At 36.3% G+C, this 24,210-nt stretch overlaps 1 protein-coding gene across 12 annotated transcripts in view; it reads right to left on the reverse strand.

The window, feature by feature from the left end:
• LOC134528179 (cAMP-regulated phosphoprotein 21) overlaps positions 1 to 24,210 on the reverse strand; it is a 183,065-nt gene that overhangs the window by 39,244 nt on the left and 119,611 nt on the right. For all 12 annotated transcript variants that reach the window (XM_063361557.1, XM_063361560.1, XM_063361558.1 and 9 more), the window contains 4 exons: positions 18,589 to 18,820; positions 13,767 to 14,023; positions 5,177 to 5,362; positions 1,311 to 1,542 (listed from right to left, as the gene is read on the reverse strand). In XM_063361557.1, coding sequence (XP_063217627.1) covers positions 1,311 to 1,542; positions 5,177 to 5,362; positions 13,767 to 14,023; positions 18,589 to 18,820 — 907 coding nt within the window. The remainder of the gene's footprint in view (positions 1 to 1,310; positions 1,543 to 5,176; positions 5,363 to 13,766; positions 14,024 to 18,588; positions 18,821 to 24,210) is intronic.

Raw genomic sequence — 24,210 nt, forward strand, 5'->3', positions numbered from 1 at the left:
AAAATTTAGTTGACTGGGGTGGAAGTGCTGAAGGCTGGTGTGGCCAGGCATGTCAGAGGGGCATATGAAGGAAAAAACATCCTATTGGAGAAGGAGGGTGAGAGTGATGGAAAAACTCTGCCAGCCAGTGCTGGAGGAATGAGAGAGACAGTGTAAAGTACCGGTCTTGTGGCCTTGAAGGTTTTCAGAGGAAGGGCAAGTGAACAGAACAAAGGAAGTTTTTGTTTTAAATGCTGAAAGACAACTTTAAATCATGTCAGTTTATTTTTTGAAAAGTTTTAAAATTATATTTTTCTATAGGTCTACTTGTAGTTGAAATGGTCATTCCTGTCTGCTGGTAAAAAGAGGGACAAGACACTTCCTGCCGGAGGTATCTTTCCATGTGGGCAGGCTAACAGTGAGCAAGAGAGTGTAGGGAGGGAAGGGGAGACTGCCCTTTGTCATCAGTGTCGCCTGCAATTTTAAAAGCTTTACGAACCATTCACTTGTCAGCACAACCACACACTTGTTGCCTGAAGTGAAGTTAAAAGATGTGTGCATGTTGGTTGCTGGCAATATACCATTGCATTTTACCGGTGAAAGTATTAACTGTTATACTTTCTCCATAGTACCGGCAACGGTACCAACATTATATTTTTGATGCCAGTTAATTTGCTGAGAACTTGCGGAACCGAGAACCGGATCCGACCTATCTCTACTTTTTAGAATGTTTATAAGTTACAGACAAGCTCTCATTTGGTCAAAACTCAAGGCCCATGACTGCTTATTGTCATTTTAATTCCACGTATTTAATCACAGTAAAAAGTACTGGCCTCTGCGAAGCGGCAAGACACAGCAAAGGAAGTGGCAGCTACTGCATAAAAGATGTTACGTGAAATATGCATGAAGTACAGGAAAAGTCTTTTATCTGGAATACGAGAGTCTGGCACATTCTGTAATCTGGCATCAATCGGGACACTCACATGTACATTTCTTGGGTGGCTTCCAATTTTTGACCTTGACATCTAAGTCGCGTTACTGCACTGCCAGCATTTTTAGTTTGTCCAGAGCGCATAGTTACTGTTGGTTTTCATTTAAGTACAGTGTTTCAAGTTTGCTAGCGGGTTACGGTTCACATTTAATGGGTACTCTTCCATAGTGCTTTCATGTTTCTTCAAAATTTATGCTTCAGGATTTTTACTCATACTTTATTCCCAAATCTGAACACTAGACTTAGATTCAGGGATAACCTGATTCAACAAATCACTTAAAAACATTAGGTGAACGCACAACTGCGAGTGACGGCCAGCGGGCCGAGGACGACCACCTACCCCCGTGACTGCGGTCCTGGTGATGTGGCTGGCCAGCAGGGTGGCAGACTGCTGAGCCATTGGACGGCACCTGCTGGAACGCAGACAACGACGGGGCCGTCACGTAGCGTGGGGTGCTCGGGGCCGAAGAGGAGCCCCCGTTCTGCTGCTGGGGCGGCGACGCGTTCACGAGCGGCGGCGGTGGAGGGGGAACGAAGTACATAGGAACTGGCTGCTGTGGTCCTTGCGACGGCTGTCCACAAACCAAACGCAAAAAGTCCTCAAAAGCAACATCCAACATTAAAATTTTTTTTGTTTCAATTAAGTACCAGTCAACTTAAGAATTTTCAACTTTTTTCTATAGTAGACATTTTGAATTTCTCCATACTCTCACAACTTACATAACAGGTCCAGATGAAATATCACATGTTCACTGTAGCTCGTCACTCGATTAGAAAAAAAATTTAAGTTCCTTTGTTTGATGTTGAACAAAGATACTAACCCACAGATGTCCCACGAGAGTGACTACGGTCGCTGTGGGCTGATGCTGACCCCTGGGGTCATATTTCTAGTTAAATGTCCAAAAAGAATAAAAAAAAGTTAATATTCAGCCAGGCCCCGAACAGCAGACGTTAAATTCTCTATTCGTAACTCAGCTCATTTTATCAGTGAGCTGCAGACGACATGACCACACACTGTGACAATCAAGCAATAACTTAATTAACAAGGTTGTCTCCCCTTACAAAGGTGAAAACAGGGAGGCAATCGCATGTCAACTGACCAATCACAATACAGAACCAGGAACATACCATAAAGCGAATAATATGCTGCTAGAATTTTTCTCTGAAAGTCTGGAAAGACATATCATACCACAAGGTTCATTCTGATTGGCTGGTGTTACTTGAGGCATCAAAAAACTTGCTGGCAACAAGTCGTTGCGCTCATGTCTCACCAGTGTCTTCTTTTCTTTTTAAAACTTCTAAAATGTTACAGTTTTACTGCCCAAAGGATGCTTTCAAATTGCAAAAAATGTAATTAAAAGACATAGTAATAGTTAAGTGGTGCACCAATATAACTTTGCCGATTACCGATTCAATTACAGATTATGAGAGCAATAATCGGCAGATACCGATTCAGTTACCGATTATAATGAACAAATTTTTTAAAGTAAAATAATGCACACAAAATTTTTTATTCCAGTGTGAATTTAATAACAAGATTAGGTAAAGTTGAGAATACCGTTATAATAACAATTTAAAAAAATATAAAATATACTATTAAGTATTAAGTCATTGCAAATTGTAAATGAAATTAACTTCTATTTATATTTGTTATTGTAAACAACTTGAACTACAGTCTAATAATTGTAATTTACAATGGGTAAGTTTTTGTTGCGGAAAACTAGCATTATTATCGACTATCACGTAAGGTCGCATATCTTCACAAATCATTGTAACATTGCAGAACCCTGCCCTCCAATATAAATAATTTTTCTTTTAAACTATTTTCATGAATGTAAATATTTCTTAAAAAGTCTTTCTAATGATATTTTACCGTTTGTTATATATTTTAGGGTTGATATTTTTCACTTGCTATGTTTTTAAGAAGGTATTTTGTGTTTTAACAGACATTTTCTATCATTAGTAATTTTTATGTAATTATTCACAAAGGAGTCGCTGTTCTAGATTTTTACGTGGTTAGGCCTACTTTTTCATGTTTTTCTCAATAAGTTTAATTTTGTAAAGTAATTCGTATTATAATTATTGTTCTTAATTTTCATTAACGTGTGGAATAATTCTAGAACACGGGACTGTGTCTGAAGTGTAGAAAGAGAGAGGCATAAGAGACATGTAAGTGTGAGTGAGAAAGGAACAGTGCTTCCCCGCCAACCGAGATAAAGACGGTAATTCCCCCCCTGCATGGGAACCTAGTGATAACTGCTCTCTCACGGTGTGGGAGAGAGAACGAGAATGGAAGTCCCCGATTTCGATGTGAAATTGAAAAGAGACAGATCAGGGGAAGCCCATAGTTATGTATGTAAAAGGTTTTTTCATGTGTTATAACTTGTTCTGTGATTGGCTTGTATCTGTAAGAGTGAATGAAGCGTGCGTGTGATTGGTCGGTGAGGTCATGTGACGTCTACTCCCTGCGTGGAGGAGACGAGTTCACGAGATCACCAGTCGTCTGTCGAACGCTGGACGAGTAGGTCGCGTTCGATGGCTTCTCGCTAAATTATCATGTAATTTACGAAGAGATCATTTCACGTTGGTGGTTGGAGCCAGGCCTATATTTAAATCAACCTAATTTTCTTTTTTTTCGTTTTGGATATAATTTAATTAGAAATTGCGGCCACCTTCGTAGGCATGTTGGCTCGGGGCGGAATTCGTTTTCGCTGGGTGCGGTTCTCTTCGAGGTCGTCCCATTTTCTTGTACTTGCAGTAAAAGATTACTGAAGGACTCAATCTACGCGATTATTTTCCGGTAATTTCTCGTCATGCGAGCTACCAGCAGTTTTCGACGGCAGATAGATGTGTGGAACGAGTGAATGAACTATTTTAAGTGTTTGGATTCGTCGGGGCATTCTGTTTAGAAAAATAAAAATAATAAAAAACATCAAAATTTGCAATCGGCGTTGAACTGTTTATTTTGTCTATAACGAACCGTTATATCATTTCAGCTATAAACTGTCAGTTCTATGCTCTTGGGTCATTCACATGTTTGTACATATGTATATATTTGTATTAATTGACTTGTTCTATATCCCGGAGTCCTTACCTCTATATGGGATCTACAGAACAAAAATTGAATAAATAAATAAATAAATAAATGTACGGTATTTTCTTTTCCATGATGTCTATGTCATTTTTGTTTGAGCCAATTTCATTAAGTATATCCCTGCTGATTGGTCAGTCCACTACCACCACCACCACGAGAAATTACCATTTAACAATGTAAACATGTTGCTTTATTTTATTCACTTGAGTTTATAGAAAAATGTTTCCACACTTCACTTTATTTCTCCCTACTCGCCATCTTACTATGATTATATAAAAATGACACAAAACCAATTCTAGCACATGTGATTTTATTTATGTTGACTGAATATATAAAATTATAAATACTTTTTCACTTTTCACGTCAAATACAAATAACATAACGGATAATGTTACCAAAGACGCCCATAACGAGTTGGTAAAACGCAGTGATAAACTCTAGAAGGTATCGGGACAGCGATTTTGAACTGCTACTACGACTCGAAAAGATCGATTGCCATAGAATCCACTGCAACTGCTTGTGGTATTTTGATTGCGTGCCATCTATTTTACGTCTCTGGCTATAAGTAATGTACAAGGCCACTAAACAAAAGACAGAACAAAAGATGAAACGTAAATAAACGTGTAGGAAAAATGTATTTTTTATTGTTCGAGGCAATGAGATTTATTAAACTTAACGAAATATCTGTAATCAAGATCTGACGGAGTTAGATGAATTTTGTAATATATACAAATATTACCGTATTTCATCCTAAAATTGTAACAAAATATTACACGGTAAAAACCTACTTAATTACGCCGGGACGTAACTAATCGGCAAAGTAATCGTTAAGATAATCGCCGATTACGATTAATCGGTATACGCATCGGTGCACCACTAGTTAATATTGAAGCACAATACAATACCTTAAATGACTATGCATAACAGAAGAAACTGAGAATAAATTAATTATGACACATGAAGGGGGAATTATTAGTAGCAGGGGGCAGGAATTATGTATGCCATGTTACATATGAAATAAATAAAAACTTTTGTGATGAAACTGGCTAAGTTTAGCTTATTACACAAATAAAAGCGAGTCCTATGAACAAGGTTTGCTGGGTGGTACTCACGGGCAGACTAGACTGGTGGGCGGGGGTGGGCTGCCAGTACGCAGGAGCTGCGGTGGGAGTGGGGGGCTGGGGGTGGTAGGGCACGGACGACAGCGACGGTGGCCCGTCGCCACCCCCTCGCTGGTCCAGCATGCTCAGTCCCATGAAGTAGCCGCTCAGGTCAGACATCGCCACGCCGCCGCCATCCTGCAATGCCTCTGCCCGTAACGCTCGAGCCACTTCCATCACACACAAGAGTCCTGATGAAGTTATAAAAAAATATATACATATACATATTGTAGAACATTATTTTTAATTTTGGAGGTATAAATTACGACTGGGCAAAACAAGAAATGTTTTACATTTTTAACATTAATCCATATTTAAAAAAAAAAAAGAACACACACACAGAACAAGAAACATTATTATTATTATAAAACAAGTAATATACCTGTTTTATGGAAATACTCATTTGCTTGATGAATTAGTGGTAACTATCTGCACAATTTGTTTCACTTTTATTGGCTATGTCCTGTATAAGAGGTGCTTTTTTGCACTTGGTTGGGCCAATGGAAATGTGGTTACTATATGGCATCCGCGAAGCTTTGGTAGTAACCAATAAAAATTCAATAATTTCAAATTTTATTTTTGCCTTTAGTTTGAAAACCATATGTACACAACTATTCACACAGTAAGAAATTTGTTTCATTGCACAGGAAGCAGCCAGCCAAACAAAAAAACTTGCGTGTAAAAAATCTGGGCATATTTCCTGACCCGTTGCAATAGTGTGCAACTCCTAGCCAACTCTGTGTGTGAATCAATGTCCTTTGTAAACAGCCTAATTGAAAAATTCATATCTACATCTTTACTGCACACATGTGGGACTGGTAATCAAAACTAGCTCTCTATATAAATGGTGACTATCTTGGTCTTTACAATGCTGTTAAAAACTATGACTGGTCAAATTTCTATGAATCTACTGATGTTAACTATCTTGTTATCAATTAACTACTTGTATACAGGGCCGCTGAGAGTATTTGTGGGCCCCTGGGCAGCTGGGGTAGTAGGCCCCCTTCCTTTTTTTTTTGCATACCACTACTACGTACTACATATACCATAAATATATATGGTATCGTAAAATTGCATCCTTCATTTGAACTTTGAACATACATAACGATTTTCTAGTTACGCAAAAAAAAAAAAAAGAGAGAGCATTTGCATGTATAATTTCAGTGCACTTTTACATTGTTAATCCCATCAAAATACAAATAATAATTTTGATGTATATGTTGCTTTTTAAAAAAAAAAAAAAAAAAAAAACTTAAATGGTAATCAGAAATTGCATTATTATGAGTTTTTAAAATACATAAGAATAATAATTTATTCTGAAAGTAAATATTATTAAAATAATGTAAAGTAATAATCAATTTTATTACTTCGAAAACATCAAACACACTGAACCACGTTCATTACATTGAAAAATTTGTAATGCATATTAATTATTTATAACGTTCCAGGGACGTTGGAATGTTTTCATTAGTGGGGGGCCGAACAGATGTATCACACTTACCTCAGTCATAGAGCGGGGGGGGGGGGGGGGTCCGGAGGCCCTCCCCCGGAAAAATTTGGAATTTTAGATACAAAATTGTGCTATTTAATGAGTTTCCGAACCAAAATATTAAATATACCATTCCAAGAATTTGATGACGTAGTATGTATTAAATACTACTCTGACATTAGATGTAGTACAATTTAAATAAAATACCATCTAGGAATTTGCAATCATTTTACAGTATATTGACAATCATAAATTTGATTTTCTAATCAATGTGATCACCAATGCAACATTTGTAACTACAGGTTGAGAAAAATACTACTACGACCAAACATTTATTCCGGGAAAAGGAGGGGGGCGAAATGCTACTCTCGTCCCCCCATGCAAACAGCACGGGGGCGACTCGCCCCTGCTGCCCCCCTGTTCCGACGTCCCTGTAACGTTCCCGTTTCTGCTACTACGCAAGTATTTTGGTGTGAACTGAATGTTACAAGTACCTACTGCTCGGTTAGGTTATTGGTTATCGACTGTAGTTTTAGGAACACACAAAACAATATATATATATTTTGTACAAGATGTTTTAATAGCAGGGGGAAAATGTTTTTCCAGCCATTTAATTTCCCCAGCTGGGCGCCCGGGCCCCTAAGGCTACCGAGCCCCTGGGCATTTGCCCCTTTTGCCCCCCCCCTCTCGGCGGCCTTGCTTGTATATGTCACAATATTAATGAATTCATCCCCGTTTTCATTAGCAAACCATCTAAATACCCTGTTTGGTTTTCAAAAGACTTAATTCAAGCTTTAAAATCCAAGAAACATTTTCACAAACTTTACAGAAGAAACAAAAATATGTACTATTATACTAAATTTTCATTCTTTCGATAACAAACCAAAAATCTTATCAAGCATGATAAAATAAATTGGACCAGAACCACTAACAATAATATCAAGAACAACCCTAAGAAGTTTTGGCGCTATGTCAAATGAATAAAAAACGGTTATCATGAACAGCATTCGTTAAAAGTTAATGATGTTGTATCTAGTGATCCAGTGGTGTTGACTAATGTGTTTGCTGAATACTTTTCAAGTGTTTATGTGTCCTCTAATGTCAATTACCAAGTTCCCACCTTAAATTCATTCCTTGATACAATATCTGTTCCCTCTGTTTCTGACAGCCTTGTGCTTTGGGGCATAAGGGCTCTAAAATCATCAATGTCTACAGGACCCGACGGGATTCCTAATTTTATTCTGAAAGGCTGTTCACATTTATTAGTACCCCTATTAAAACATTTATTTAATACTAGTTTAAGAACCCAAGTTTTTCCAAATAAATGGAAAATTGCAAAAGTCATTCCAATTCATAAAAACGGAAGCATATTAAATGTGGTTAACTATAGACCAATATCACTATTAAATGGTCTGTCTAAAATTTTTGAAAAAATAGTTTTTAAAATCACTAATTTCCAACTAAAAAATTGTTTATCTAGTAATCAACATGGCTTTAGATCAGGAATGACCACAGCCACCAATCTAATTACTTTTCTCAATCCTATTTTTAATGAAGTCATTAGCAGGGGTCAGGTAGATGCCTGCTACTTTGATCTTGCTAAAGCTTTCGATACTGTAAACCATTCATTACTATTAGGCAAGTTACATAATTTCGGTCATTGTGACAATTATGTTAATTGGTTTTCTAGCTACCTTAAAAATCGAACTTTTTTTTGTATCTATCAAAAACTCAAATTCTTCAAATTTTATAGCTAGTTCTGGAGCTCCTCAAGGTGGTACCTTGTCTCCTTTACTTTTTAACATATTTATTGATGATATTACTCAAATTCTGAATCATTCTTCTAGCACTCTATTCGCAGATGATCTAAAAATAAGTAGAAAAATTTTCTCTTTTAATGGCTGTTTATTATTACAAACTGACATTAATGAAATTAATAACTGGTGTAAAGCAAATCTTGTGACCCTCAACAAAGGCAAAACAAAAATAATATCCTTTACTAGAAAATAACTTCCTATCAAATACGATTATAAATTGGGCAACACCTTAATTCAGAAATCCTCTTCTCTCAAAGATTTAGGTATCATTCTAGATTCTAAATTGTTCTTTCACCAACATGTTCAACATTTAATTTCTAGTTCCCGAAGAACATTAACTTTAATTAAATATGTTACATGTTATGCTACAAAAACTGATTCTATCCTCTCACTTTATTTAGCATTAATTAGGTCTAAACTAGAATACTGCTCAGTAATTTGGAACAACATCAAAACGTGCGATAATATGAAAATTGAAAACATACAGAATAAATTAATAAATATTATTAATCAAAAACATCTTCGTCTACCCAATCTGATATCTCTCTCAAGTCGAAGAGAATTACTTGACTCTATTTTCATTAAAAACTGTTATACTAACAAATTAAACTGTAAATATATACTTGACAACACCGGTTTAAGAGTACCTCCTTTTAACAGTTGTTTAACTTCCACTTTATGTACAGTTAACAGAAATAATGATCTTATCTTTAGGCTAATAACCAATTTTAATAAATTTGATAAAGACTTGATTATTTTCCTTAGTTCTTAATGATCATGTGTGTTTTAGTTCTAAATTGTCTAAATTGTAACGTTTGAATTTTGTTTTATTGTCTTTCGTTGTGTGTGTGTTTTGTTTTTATATGTATTATATTGTATTGTTTTGTGTTTTTCATTTATGTTTATTATTGTGTGTGTATATGTATCTAATTGTGTGCCAACCATTACTTAAAGGCTTTGTCCTATTGGTTGGCATGTTACAATTACAAATAAATAAATAAATAAATAAAAAAATAAATAAATAAAACAACCTGGAATGCTGAGAGAGGAGATTGCCCAAGTTTTCTCCTTTCTTGTCATGGCCAAAATCCCCTCTACATTACATTGTTCCCTTGTCAAAACATGATAATAATTAATGGGGAAAGACTACGAAGACACATATTAACAGTTTTGAGTTTTTGATATGTGTGTAAAATAAGATAACACTGGCTACTGCATGTGCCAAATCCTTTTAATAATATAGAATGCATAAAAACAGGGTGTCTTACAAAGCACGAAAGTCACATAATGGTGCTGTAATTCACTTAAACTTTTATTTCCAGTAGACTTTTTTCTAACTTGCATTTTAGGTAATTTTTGATGCCTCATTACTAGGCCTTGCGAATATCAGTTTGGTTAGATTCAAATAAGAATACAAAACTATTTGTGAACATAAATATTGAATTTAAATAGTAAGAATTAAAAGCCCACAACATTTTTTTTTTTCACATCATAGAATATCTTCTGGAAAATTAGACAAATAATACTTAAGAATAAGGTTGATTAGGTTGTCAGCTAAATAATATGGAAAATGTTTGTTAAAATATTTAAATAATGAAATTAAAAATTGTGTTTTTAATTATGCAGCTAACCTATCTTAACTTAACCAAACCAACTAACCTTTCATTTCAGCTTGAATTTGCCTATTTTCCAGAACCTGTTGCTTTACATGCTTATCCAGAAAATTTTCACGAACCGAAAAATACCATGAAATTCAATGCAATCCTGTTCACAAAAAAAAGTGAATCTTATTTTCAAATGCTGTATTCTCAAATTAGTGATAAAATGTGCTCATATTTACATACTTAAACTCTTAAAAAACACAATTTCTGCTAATTTCACCTGGAATCTTAAACCATTCATTACATTTTTATTTATATAATTTTGAGTTGCAATGTCCGTTTCATCAAAGATACATGCAGCAAGTATGCTGATACTTTCGTGCATGGTGTTAGATCGATTGTAACTTTAGATTTATATGGCATTGTAACTATGACGTTTACTTCTTTTAATGGCCATGGCAATGGAGTGTCCTTGTTGTGGTGTTGTGGTTCATGATTGTTGAAGTTTATTTTTTCTTTTCCATTTCTGGTGCATGTGACAAAATTAATATAAACATTTTTTCAAGTTTTAAATACAAACATACTTTTGTTTTGAATAATTCACACAATTTTTCCATTACTGTTCAATAAGACAGTATTAAAAAAAAAATTTGAATACTTAATGCATATTTAAAACATTGCTTAATGTTTTTGTTTTTGATTATGAAGTATCATCAAAAAAAAGAAAAAAAAAAGGTATTATATTTAAGAAATGACTTAACCTCAACAATGAACATTGGTATAGGACAAACTCATGAGGTATCCTATGTAAAATATTTGTAGGAACGAATGTTCATTATTTTGAAGTGTTAGTATTTGAGGTTGAATAGAATACAAATAGTTTGTTATTTGTATTCGAAAATTCAAATATTCGCACAAACCTACTTGTTACAGTTCTTAGTCACACAATTAATATAAACCGTCTGAAATCATGTGAACGTTATCTCTGAAAATTTTTAGCTTTCTAACCTAAAAAATTGCACGTTCGTGTATTTAGTACCTACAGTCAAACCTCTCTGAAACAACCCCTCACGGTTCCCACGAATATGTTCGTAATAGAGGGAGGGTCGTAATAGATGTTTTCAGAAATTTTCAGTTGATTTCAACCCCCCTCCCCCACAAAACACTATTCCCTAAGAAACCTGCCGTACAATGGCAGGATGCTGTCACTCACAATGCTAGACGGCTTTGCTTTAAACCCACTTCAACCTTCATGACAAGTCCGTCGCCCTACAGGCCACCTCTAAAGAAAATATGCCAAAAGACAGTTTATTTTTACTGGTTAGTTTACATGCACGTTTTCTTGCTTGCCGTAGTTAAATACACTAGAACCCCGATGTCACGAACCCCGGATTTAACGAAGCAGTGATTATACGAATACATTCTCGGGAACCGTCAAAAAATTGGACATTTTGACCAAAATGTGAAAATCAGAAGAAAAAAAAAAATTAAAGATTATTAAAATGTGTTAATTTTAACACACAGCGTATTTTTGTGTCGGCTTTAATACTTCCAATAATGTTCATGTAAGAATAACAAAAAAAAATGGGACATTTCCTTTAAAAATATGGCAGCGGTAGGTTCTGCAACGCGAGTGGGCGCACACGAAGCTCACCCGGCTGGCTGGCGGCAGCGGCTTCATGATGCATAAGCTCACCCCTCCCTCCCCTCCCCTCATTAACATTCTTCAAGGCTAGCTCATCCTTCCCAGACACACAAACCATCTAGTGTCTTCCCTTATAACACCCCTACTTCGCTCCCCTTTGAAAAACCTTCAATGAGAGAATGCTCTTTTCACCCTCCGTTCTCCCGTAAAATTTGGCTATTATGAATGGGGTACTAATGTGGTGAGGGAGGGGTTGTAAATATTTTCGGACTCCCCAACAAACACGCTCAAAAAAAAGCATGTCACAATATGTCACTTTTCACACCAAGTTCTAGTTCAGTCATCTCTGGCAAGGAATTTACAAGCTTTCAAACTTAAATATAAATGTATTTTAATAGCAAGGGTCCTATGAAAAGGAATATACCGAATAAAATCAAGCTACTGTCACCAAACAAAGCACAAAACGGCCCAATGCGTGGTCGCTTCGTTATTGCTCGCGCGAGTGGGGAGACGTGGAATGTTAGAAGAAAGATAAATGCGGGGGAGACAAACGGCAGCCAGTGTGTTTCCTGCGTGGGGAATAAGTGGCGTAGCCTTTTTTTTTTATGCTGGGTGAAGCGACCTTTTGCTGTCAACCCACGGGAAAAGATAATTGCTTGAGCTGTCAAAATAAACATCGCCGCGGCAGTTAAAACAAGTCGAGGCGTGCGTGCATCCAGTCGGTCGTTGTGTATATCTACTCGAAAAACATAACATCTCAATTCATAACAAGATTCCTGATAACCTACACGTATTGCCGGATGTTTTCAGCCTGATCCATGCAAGTTCTTTAGCCACGTTTTGAATGAAAACAACTGGCGGGCCAGCGTTGTGCCCTGTTTTGCGGACACACAAGGCTTTTATCAATTTGCTGACAGTTTTAATATATTTTTACTCTCCTCGTTAAAATGAAGCAGATAACGTGGTTGTTAACAAGTACAAGCAGCATCCGAGATCGGCCATAGCGCACGGTACGGGGAGAGGGTGAGCAAGGGCGAGCGAACGGCCAACTACCATGTTTACACGCTGCGGCCGGAGGGTTTTTCCTGCGTTGTATTAATAGTAATTAATATTTAATGGTATTACATTTATTAAGTTACAAAATCGGGGGGGAAAAAACCTGCATAAGTCACCAACAATAGTTCACAAATTCAAGCCAGAAAATATACCAAATCGGACTTCAAAAACTAAGCAAACATTGTCAACCAATAGTAATCAAAATCAAGAGAAATTCAGCAGGTAGCTTTGCCTTAACTGCGTACCACACTTGACAATCGCAAAAAGCTAAACGTAAACACGTTGCCACAAAAGCCTTTATCTGCACCCTGCCGGCAAAGGGACGTGGAATGGGGGTTGTCAAGCGCTGACAGCGGTCGACAGGAAGTGGTATCTATTTTTAGATATGCGCTGCTACGGCAGTACAGCACTGGGCAAGAGAAACGCAGTAACACGCTACTCACCACAAGAAACTTATTTTCTGTCCAATTTTCGGCAATTTTTTCATGGTTCCTCGAAATCGGGTTGTAATAGAGAGGTGGTCGCAATAAATGGGGTCGCAACAAAAAGATTTTACTGTACTACTATTTTATTTAACATTTGCTAATGTTTAATTATGCTAAGTTGAAGTGAGAATATTGTATTAAAGGTCCTGAAATTGGTTCACCAGGTATTCAACAGCTATGCTTTACAACAGACAGCCACTGCTGGCTGCTTTCCAGGCACCAGTAGGGTGAGATGGCATTTTTTGTCAACTGTGAATGGAGATATAAGGTAACCAGCACAATAAGTGTATCATACATGCCAAATAGACGTCTGCATTCGTTTCTTAGAATATCCACTTATGGAAAGTTATTTTTCCGGGAGATTATTAATGGGAAGTTTCACTGTTGTTTGCAATATGGCCAGGAGTTGAAGTCAGAGGATCAGAGGAGTTAAGGTAACAAGCACTCACCGGGTGCCTCTGTTCGTAGGCAGGCGTGACGTTGTACGCAGCGTACATGATTGGCTGGCCGCCGTGCTGAAAGGAAGCGAAGGTCATCTCTGGCGGCTGCTGGCTGCTCTCCTGGGGGTGACTGAACGTCTGGCACGCCGGCCGTGGCAGGGGGGAGGGGGGACGAGCGGCGGGCAGGGAAGGGGAGGTGGCTGTGGTCACCTGCGAAGGTGCTGCCACTTTCGTAGGAGACATGGATGGGGACGTTGCTGAGTTCACTACAAAAACACATACCTTAAGATTATCACCAGCTTGATTTAGTTATAGAACAAAATAAAGCTTGTTTTAAGGTAGAATCTACATTACCCGATACATTTGGCATGTATGAATTAACCTTCCAAAGGCCATTAGTTAGTTTTATCCACTTAAAAAGTGCATCGCTGTCAGAATGTCAAAATGTCGCTGTCTAAATTCTCATACAAGAAATTAAAGCACTCTAGAATGTTACTTTCAGGCATAGGGATGTGCTTCAACCCCTTATCGATACCTAGTCAGTTTTTCTTACAAAGTTATATTATAGCAACAACATTTGGGAGCTGAATATTAAGCACATACAAAATTGCTTGAGGATTATGGTAAGAGAATGTTTTTATTTTTTTTCTAGGAAATTATCAATTTTCATATGACTTTACCAATATTATAATTCATGTAAATTACAGTAAAACCCATTAAGAAAACACATCTTATGATGTTTTCCTGATTAAAACTTCAGAATAATATAACACCAAAAGTTTCCCAAACCATTAACATTAAGAGTCCTTCTTTAATAAGTTTTGGGGTTAATATATTTCCTTTAAAATAAGCACCAAATAAACACAAAATTACAAAAAATCATCCTATTTCTAACAAAACACACTGCATAATACTTACTTCAACATATCCTAACCATCATGAAAATACTTGTGTTGAAGTCAAAGATCCATAACACAACAGCCTCATCTTTTAAACATGATTTTCAGTGGTTGTCATTTGTAAATTAATGCTAATTACATCACTTTAAATTCAAAACAAATAAGATGGCGAACAAACATTCTTAAGAACTATCCATAACATGAACTATGCTCGGCATCTGAACATACAAGTACTCAAAGCTGTATTTGTTTAATCATGAAAACGTAACGGAAAAAAATAACATCGACAACCATGGACTACAATAGAAATCAAAGGAAATTTTTAGCCATGGACATTGTAACTCTGTTTTAAAAAGTAAGTGTAAGCTGGTTTTTCTTTTCAATATTTTACATGTCAAGTTGTTATCAAAAATTTTTACATTTAACATAGAACGGATAAGATTTTAACATTACGTATTTCCTACAGAAATAAATATTCACCATGTAAATTATGTCACGTAGAGTTAATTCCTGTACAGTTTCAAAACATAACTATTGAACCCACGAAAATGATACTTATTTACTTACCCATTAAAAAAATTTTCCCGCATAAGAAAATTTTGTAAGATTTTTCATTAATTTTCTTGAGAGGGTTTTACAGTAAAAATAACTACAGGAGAATCCCGTTATAGCGAGCACGGTAATAGCGAGAACACGGCTATAACGAGGTCTTTTAGAGGAATTTACGGCGTGTTCGCGTGAAGCGCGCCTTGGTTATTTGTCTGCTTTATCTCCACCCCTCGCCTATAGACATCTTGCCGTTTACACCTTCACATTCTTCAGTTTTGTAGTCGCCACCTAAGTGCGTGGCTTTAAAAATAGAATCCCGTCCTTTCTTTCTTTTATCAAACTTCCGCTTGGCTTCAAGGCCAAGGTATGCTCGACTTGAATAAACCAAGCCTTTGAATATACATATACTTGTACGCATTTCTTATTATTTAGAAAATAGACAAAATCTATTTTTTCTCGCCATTAAACAACAATGCAAACTTTTTTTTAAATATAAATGCTCTAAATTAATTTGTTGGGACATTTTAATTAACAAATAATAACATAGTTTATAACTATGTTAGGCCAAAAACGTCAGAGCCGTCTTTATACTTGTTGTTAATTGATTGCGTTAAGAATACACAAATATTTATAAACTTGTTTGGAATTATTTCAGTCGTGACACGTTTACTAACACGTCACGTTATTAATTTTACTATCTGACAAATAGTTGGCACTACCGTATATATTTCCGAATCGCTAAGACAGTTTTCTTGTAACTTTTGTTTCGGTCAGTTGTTGGGGTATCTGTCCGGGAAAGGGGTGGTGTTGGTTTGAGTTTTATCCCAAATTTATTATCAAAAAAAATTTTTACAGGTTTCTTTAAATGAAAAAAGTATAGTTTTCCAGCGACTATTTAGTTTGAGGCGTACGTACGTTGCCGCACTCCTGCTTTTTTGTAAGGAATTAAATCGTCGCGCTACACTAGCACCACCTGTTAGCAACATCCCGAACCAACATGGCCGCCAGCAGACAGCCCGCGTCGACAATAGATAGCAGGACAATGCTGCGTCGGCCGCGGGCCAAATCGAGTAATCGATTGCGGGCTGAGATGCTATACTTACGTGGCGTGATAGGGTATTCTGGTTATTTTGACGCAATCGGTGATCGCATCCGTACTTGTGGGGTATCGTTTTAAAGATAATTCACACATCTGCTCACAGAAATTAAGATTTCGTTAATATAAACTGTTATTTTCCAATTATACAGGTTTAAACACATTTTTTATGCTATTTTCGGTTTATTTTTAATTTTTGGATGGTGATATTCTAAGTAAGGAAAAAAAGTGAAAAGTTGAAGGTACTACAATTGTAAGATACTTGGGACTAATCAAAGCACAGGTGGAAAAAGGGACAAAGAATCGTAACACTAGAAGGGACCAATAGAAAGTGTACAAGGGCTTCTTGCAACAAATTTGGACACAACCTTTCCAATCACAAATTTGAGAATTATTGAAATGCTGATCATCTACAAAAATGCTATATTAACAATGCAAACACTTAGTGATGGGTCGAGTCACCCTATTTCAGCATCGAGTCGAGTTCGAGTTAAACAAAGAAATTTATCTTCGAGTCGGGCTCGAGTCGAACTCATAGAAATTTGTCTTCGAGTCGAACTCGAGCCAAACTCATGGAAATTTGTTGAGATGAGTCAAACTTAGCGAGGTTCAAGTGGCAGAATGATGAGCGAAATAAATATAAGTTAAATATTTCTCAATATAATATATGTAATTAAATATGAAAACTTTGAATTATTGAAGGTTTCCCTACACATTTTGATTTTTGTATTTTTTTTTAATCTTCATACTGACGCTTTAAGTGAAAATGCACATCCAAGTGACGAATCAGACGTGAATTTGATGATGACTGAATCTTGTATTTTTTGCAGCACTTGCATTTAGCTGTCTGATGTTCAAATTTTTCAAAAAATTCCCAAATCTCTGCTTTTGATTTCTATTCGTCACTTTTTGACGTCCCAGGCCGTACAAACATATCTATTCCACTAATACTAAACCGTTTATGATTAATACGACGCCGGCGATGCAAACTCAAGTGTAAACATAAACTTCAGCAGCCTCAATTTTCCGTTCGGCCATGGAAAACTGGTTGGAGATTTCAATTATTGTTGATATCAATTTGCCAAAGTGGCAACATTCCCTGGCTGTATGATGACTTACGTAGGCCATTGGCCCGGAGTTAAAATGGCGGCTATCTAGTGCTTAGTAGTAAATATTATTTACTTCCAAAGCTGCCCAAATATTAACGTGGTCTTGTTCATGACTGAATCTAGAGAACATTTTTTAAATTCCGTTATAGTTAAATAAAGGTATTTTGTTGCAGTTATAAATATTAAGTGCATATTGAAGGATGGGATACACTGTTTGCGGTTACACACGATCGAAAATAAATAATCTTCCGACTTCGTTTTCAAGGTTTTCAGTGTTGGATCAGAGGTTTTCCACTAGGTAGGCCTAAATAATACATTTTATTTTATTTTAAAGTGCATGGTTTCGGATAAGTACCTACCTTCACTATTGGAAATTGTGCAACATTATGGTCGAGCCAAAAACTAAACTTTGACGAGACTCGAGGACACGATCTTAATCAACTCGGTTTTCGAGTCGAGTTTAGTTTCGCCGGCTCGACTCGACTCGCTCGATTTTTCGAGTCTCGACCCATCACTACAAACACTTAAGAAAAGCAAACAGACAAAAAAAATTAGAACTCAAAAACACTATTTTTAGTGTTACATATTGAGACAATATTTAATGGTTTTATTTCCTGAAAACTTCAGTGTTCAAATCACGAGATATAGGTGTAACTTAAAAATTTATATAAACAAAAATTATGTATATCCCAGAAAAAAAATGTATTCATTAATGCATGCATAAATAAATATGACAATTTAATTTTTCTAAGCACTTATTATGAAAATATTTTTCCAATCTCAGTAATAGACAAACTAATTTGTAAGTGTTGCAAGATAAAACAAAGTTAAAAATAAAAATTTTTCGTATCCATTTGGTCTAATCGTTTGGTTGTAAATGAAAAGGATATTATATATATATATATATATATATATATATATATATATATATATATATATATAAAAGCTAAATAATTGGTGATTTGAGTTCAGGATTGTTAAAAAGCTAATAATATGTCATGATTTTTTATTGTATATTGGTGCTATACGGTGTATTAACTATAATTTCAGTTATATATGGTGTAACGACATGTCTTTCAATGTTATTTTGGTTGTATCACAATTTACCACAAACAAATTTTTTGCCTATACATTATACATGTAAAAGTGTATATATTTTAAGGAAGACTGGAACCAACCTTTGGTGGACTGGTGAGGCGGGGAGGCAGGGGGGGGACTCTGCTCCTCCGCCAGCACCTTGGGCGGGTTGGCGGGGTCGTAGTGGTACACGGTGCCGTCCGAGTTGAGGTACGGCTGGCCAGTGTCCGGGTTGATGAGGATGCTCCCCGGGGGCACCGCCGCCATGCTCGTCACGGCCCACATCACGGCCTGGCTCGGGGCGTGTTGCGGGGACACCGTGCCCGGGACCACCTGCGACGCAATGGTCCCTCACTGGAGCCCGCCTGTTGCGCTCCTTTGTTATTCACACAGTATGAACCTTTCTGCTCTAGGATGCATTAACAAGGTCTTTAATCTGACGTGCGTGACCACAGCCATGTTAAATTAGCAATAATGTCTGATCAGATCACCATACTTTATATAGGCCAGTTTTAACATGAATACCAGAGAAAAATTAGTATACAGTACAAGAGTACAGTCAAACCTCTATCTATCGTTTTTCAGGGGACCGACAAAAAAATTCAGTAGATGCGGACCTTCAATAGATGAGGACTTCACTCTTAGATTTTGAAAAAATATTTCAACCTCAAAATTAGTGTAAGAAATACAGCAAAACCCCTTATTTGCACTTTTCATGGGGACAAAGTAAAAAAGTGTAAAAAGCAGGAAAGTGTAAAAAAAAAGGGAAAAGTATAAAAAGAAGTAGTTTACCTTATTTAGAATTTTTTTCCTTTTGTTTAATAGCACATACTATAATGCAGGTACAAACACACTACCAACAAATTTTACTTTAGTATTTAATCAATTATTAATTTATCACATTTGACAAAAATAAAAAAAAAATGAAAGCAAAATGTTTTTCTGATTACTTCCTAACAAAAATATCTGAAATTTTCTTCTGCTTGCTTTTTTGGCTGTTCAAGTAGATTATTTGCCTCTCCAAATTATAAATACAGTTGCAACCGGCAGGGTTTATAACAAATATGGGCTACATACACATTGCTCACAGTAAAAAAATTAAAAAAAAAAAAGGCCGCAAATTGATGAAAATTTACTGCCAATTGCTCGCCGTACGCGGAGAAAGGTCATTGTACTCGGTCAGCTGCTGTAACGACGCGGCGGCGCATGCGCACTCTATGCTCCGCCCAGACTCATCACCTGCCATCAGCAGCCAGCGAATAGATGCGAGCTTAGCGGAAAAAAATATAAGCTCCACCTCCCGTGTACCAATTTTTTTCCAGTTCTAATACCAGTTTATTGGTATACGCACCAGTTTTCTCGCTGCCGTGACATGTTCAAGTTTACGTTTATCGTGATGTCTTGATACCAATAATTAATTATTTACGATCCTCAGAAATAAATGGTTAGTTTAAAAAATATGCGTCAACTGTACAATACTTCCGAAATTATAAAAGACGTATAAAACAGTTACCAAGACTAAGCTCATTTTATCTTGTGAAGTTTATGTCTCGTACCAGTATTTCGGCTAAGTTGTGACATAAATACAGTATCAGAACTTACAAGCAGCCATTCGTGAGTTTACGTTTTTCCCTCGTGCATTTTAGATTGTCTCCTGCTATAATGACTCGTACTTTTACACGCTTAGGCTTAAATTATTACATGTTTAGAACTAAAAGCAACTTTTCATGTTATAAAATATGTATATTTTGCGATTTAAAATGTTCATTGGCGACTATAAACGTTACTTTTCACTATGTTTTAACCTCTTAATGCATTTGCCCGAGTTAACTCGGGATAACAAAGAGTTCCTAAAAAAATCTGCCCGAGATAACTCGGGTTCAGCAAAATTGTGTGTGTAAAATTTTATTTTCCCCGAGATAATTCGTTCTCCTTTTCTTTATGAAATTAGTTTACTCTTTATTCGCCAGATAGCAGCCTAAGCGTATATTGAAATGTGTTTCTACGTTTCCTCGCTAGATAGCAGCACTTGTTTTGAACATGGAAAGCAACATCATTTACCGCGGTGATTATTTGGCCTTATTTAGTTGCTCTGTCTCCTAACAGATCACACTAGCGTATACAGAGTGAATAGTTATTCAATATCCTACAGATAGCAGCATGTATCCGATAGCAGACAGTAGCAGATAACTCCCGCTATTTTTTCGGCTGTGCTTATTAGGTATTGCACTGTTTGCTTGCATGTTTATATTACGTTCGCGGAAATAATTAATTTTAGGGAAGGTGAGTTATTATATTAACTTTTGTGCAGTTTGTAGTACATTTTCTGCCTGTAAATCTAATATATAAAATTCTCGTGTCACAGTTTTCGTTGCCATACTCCTCCGAAACGGCTTGACCGATTTTGATGAAATTTTTTGTGCTTATCCGGTATCTATGAGAATCGGCCAACATCTATTTTTCATCCCCCTAAATGTTAGGGGTAGTCCACCCCTAAATTTTTTTTTTTTAATTTTTGGAGAAAATTTTTTTTTTTATAATGTGGCATTAAAAAATACACACAACCCTAAATTTTCACCCTTCTACCCCCAACCCCTAATTTTTAATAGAATTTTATATTTTTCAACCCCGGTCGATAGCTGATCAATTAACACTTGATCAACCTTCCCCGCCTACAGCGAGCTCATTACCTGGATTAACACATAGACCACATATTAATATGAAATTCCATCCCTAAGGGAGTGAAAAAGTGATAATTTCATTTTATAACAGAAAAAATCATAGGTCATAGACATACAAATAGTGAGGGAGTGTCATTTCTTTATGTCTGCCACATGATCATACACATAGTAAGGTCTGGCAAATTCATATTTTTCTCCTTGGTGAGACCAGCCCGCTTAGTGGAGCTCGCAGAGGCTAGCAAAATAAAGGCGCTCATAACCGTTTTGTTCTTAACTTCGTCAATAGATAGAGTTAGTTGCCTTGAATTTTAAACACACCATCGTTTGATGCGTTTGTCATGTCTTTAATTGTCGTTTGTTTGTGCCGTATGCGTTACTATACCATTCATCCAATTGCGATGCAATTTTGGTGAGTTGTAATGCGCATGCCCGTGAAGGTTTCTGAGACGGTATAACTATTTTGCAATAGTTGGAGCACAAATCGTTTCAAAAATGTGTTTATTTCATATTATATAGCGGTAATTCGTCTGTTTTTGTTGTATAAGTGCACACTAATGACATAATTTATTTAAATATAAAAGAGAGTCAGAGATAGAGTGATATATATAGAGTGAGATAGAGAGAGACAGAGAGATAAGTTGAGATAGAGCGAGGTATAGAGAATGAAATGGGTTAGATAAAGAGATATATAGATGTATATAGCTATATAGAGATTTATATATAGAAGAGATAGAGATAGTGTGAGGTATATATGTAAATATGTAGATATAATGAGATAAATAGCGATAGAGAGATGCATAGATATATAAAGATGTAGATAGAGATAAATATATGTTTAGAGAGATGGATAGATGATTTGTATATGTGTAACTACTTCAAACATATTACAAAACATAGCTGAATGAGGCATTGCAATGCATGTCGAGCATTAGCTAGATAATTGAATTTTTTCTATATTTGTAATCTCTTATTTTTAAGCTTTTTTCTATATTACTTTATAGAGTCTAGATTACATACAGACCAGGTAAATAACTATAAACTGGCAGAGCAACGTCTGTCGGGATCTGAAAGTGATATAAATTATTTTGCACACTTGACATTCAAATTAAGAAGACAATTACTAACTACATCTGATTTCGAAAAAGGTACCCTTCATCATGTATTCAGCCCGGGCAACGCCAGGTACTGCAGCTATAAATTCCTTAGAAATAATTTATATGGCAAAACAACGTTTGCCGGGTCAGCTAGTTATATATATAATTGTGGCAAATAGACATGATAAATACCTTTTTCGTGAGCATTACATAGTATTTTTGATGTACCGGTAAATAATTTTTTCTCAATTTTACCATGGAAAGTGACAGTGATTCAAACGATTTTGACAGTAGTTCAGGTAGTGAATCGTCATTTTCAAGTGCAATTAGTGAAGAAATAGATGCTGAAACACTTGATTTGGCTGATGTTCAGGTATGGTGTGAAGTAAACACCGAAGGTGAGCTACCTCATTCTCCTCCGAGATTCAATTTTATGTCTGACTCAAAACTAAATTTTGAAGTTGATCCATCCGCAGATATCTTGCAGTTTTTTGAACAAATTTTCGATGACGATTTGATAAGCTTGATTACAAAAGAGACAAATTTGTATGCAGATCAGTACCTTCAAAATAAACCAGCCAATTCTCCACTTAGGTCTCAGTGGCATCCAACCACAAATAATGAAATTCGAACATTTTTTGCTGTAACAATTTTGCAAAGTATTGTAAATAAGCCAGAACAAAGACTTTTTTGGAGTAAAAATCCATTGTTGAGCACGCCCATATTCCCAAGAATGATGTCATACCGGAGATTTGTGATGTTGAAAAAATATCTTCATTTCTTTGACAATGCTTCATATGACCCAGAACAGCACCCTTGTCCCAAACTAAATGAAATTTGGCCGGTATTGAAATTTTTAAATGAAAAATTCATGGCATTGTACACACCTGATAGAGATATCACTATTGACGAGAGCCTAATGCTGTACAAAGGCCGACTTGGGTGGATTCAGTACATCCCCCAAAAAAGAGCGAGATTCGGCATAAAGACATATATGTTATGTGAATCAAAGTCGGGGTATATTTGGAATTTTATTGTTTATACTGGAAAAGGAACAGTGTTTGAAAGTAAAAACAAGAATCTTCAAGTGTCCTCTCAAATTGTTCTTGCGCTGGTAGAGCCTTTGTTGGACAAAGGTTACTGTGTCACAACCGACAATTTTTACACCTCACCACAACTGGCAGATATGCTGATTATTCCCAAGACTGACACATATGGGACTGTGAAATTGTCTCGTAAAGATATGCCTCCCAGTGTGAAAAACAAGAAGAAGCTAAGAAGGGGGAAATAGTAGCAGCACAACGTGGGAAGGTAACAGTAATTCGCTGGCAAGATAAGAAGGATATCTGCTTACTCTCGACCATCCACAACAGTGAGATGGTAAATATGAAAAGAAGAAATGATACGGTAATGAAACCCAAACTCGTTATAGATTATAACCAGACCATGGGTGGTGTTGATCGAGTGGACCAACATTTGGCCAACTACCCTATTCCCAGAAAAAGGGGGAAAAAATTTTACAAAAAATTTTTTTCCCACCTGCTTGAACAGGCATTGTGGAACTCATTTGTTTTGTACATGAAGTCTGGTGGCCGTCTTGCTCATTTGGAATACAGGCTACTTGTTGTAGAAAAAATGTTTGAGAAATACCACTCCCAAGAATTTTCTTCTCGTGGTGGAAGGCCAGGAAATACCCCTAATCCACTGAGGTTGACAGAGCGCCATTTCCCGGAAATTATTCCACCAACCAAGAAAAAGAAAACTCCTACAAGACAATGTACGGTTTGCTGCTCTAAGAGAGACGATAAAGGCAAGAGGGTAAGAAGAGAGAGCAGGTACTTCTGCCTTGAGTGTGATGTAGGCCTGTGTGTTGCACCCTGCTTCAGGCTTTACCACACCAAAACAAACTTATGAATATTATTGCAGAAAAATAAAGTTTTTTTATTTT

Source organism: Bacillus rossius, chromosome 1, assembly GCF_032445375.1.
Source record: "Bacillus rossius redtenbacheri isolate Brsri chromosome 1, Brsri_v3, whole genome shotgun sequence".
NCBI lineage: Eukaryota > Metazoa > Arthropoda > Insecta > Phasmatodea > Bacillidae > Bacillus > Bacillus rossius.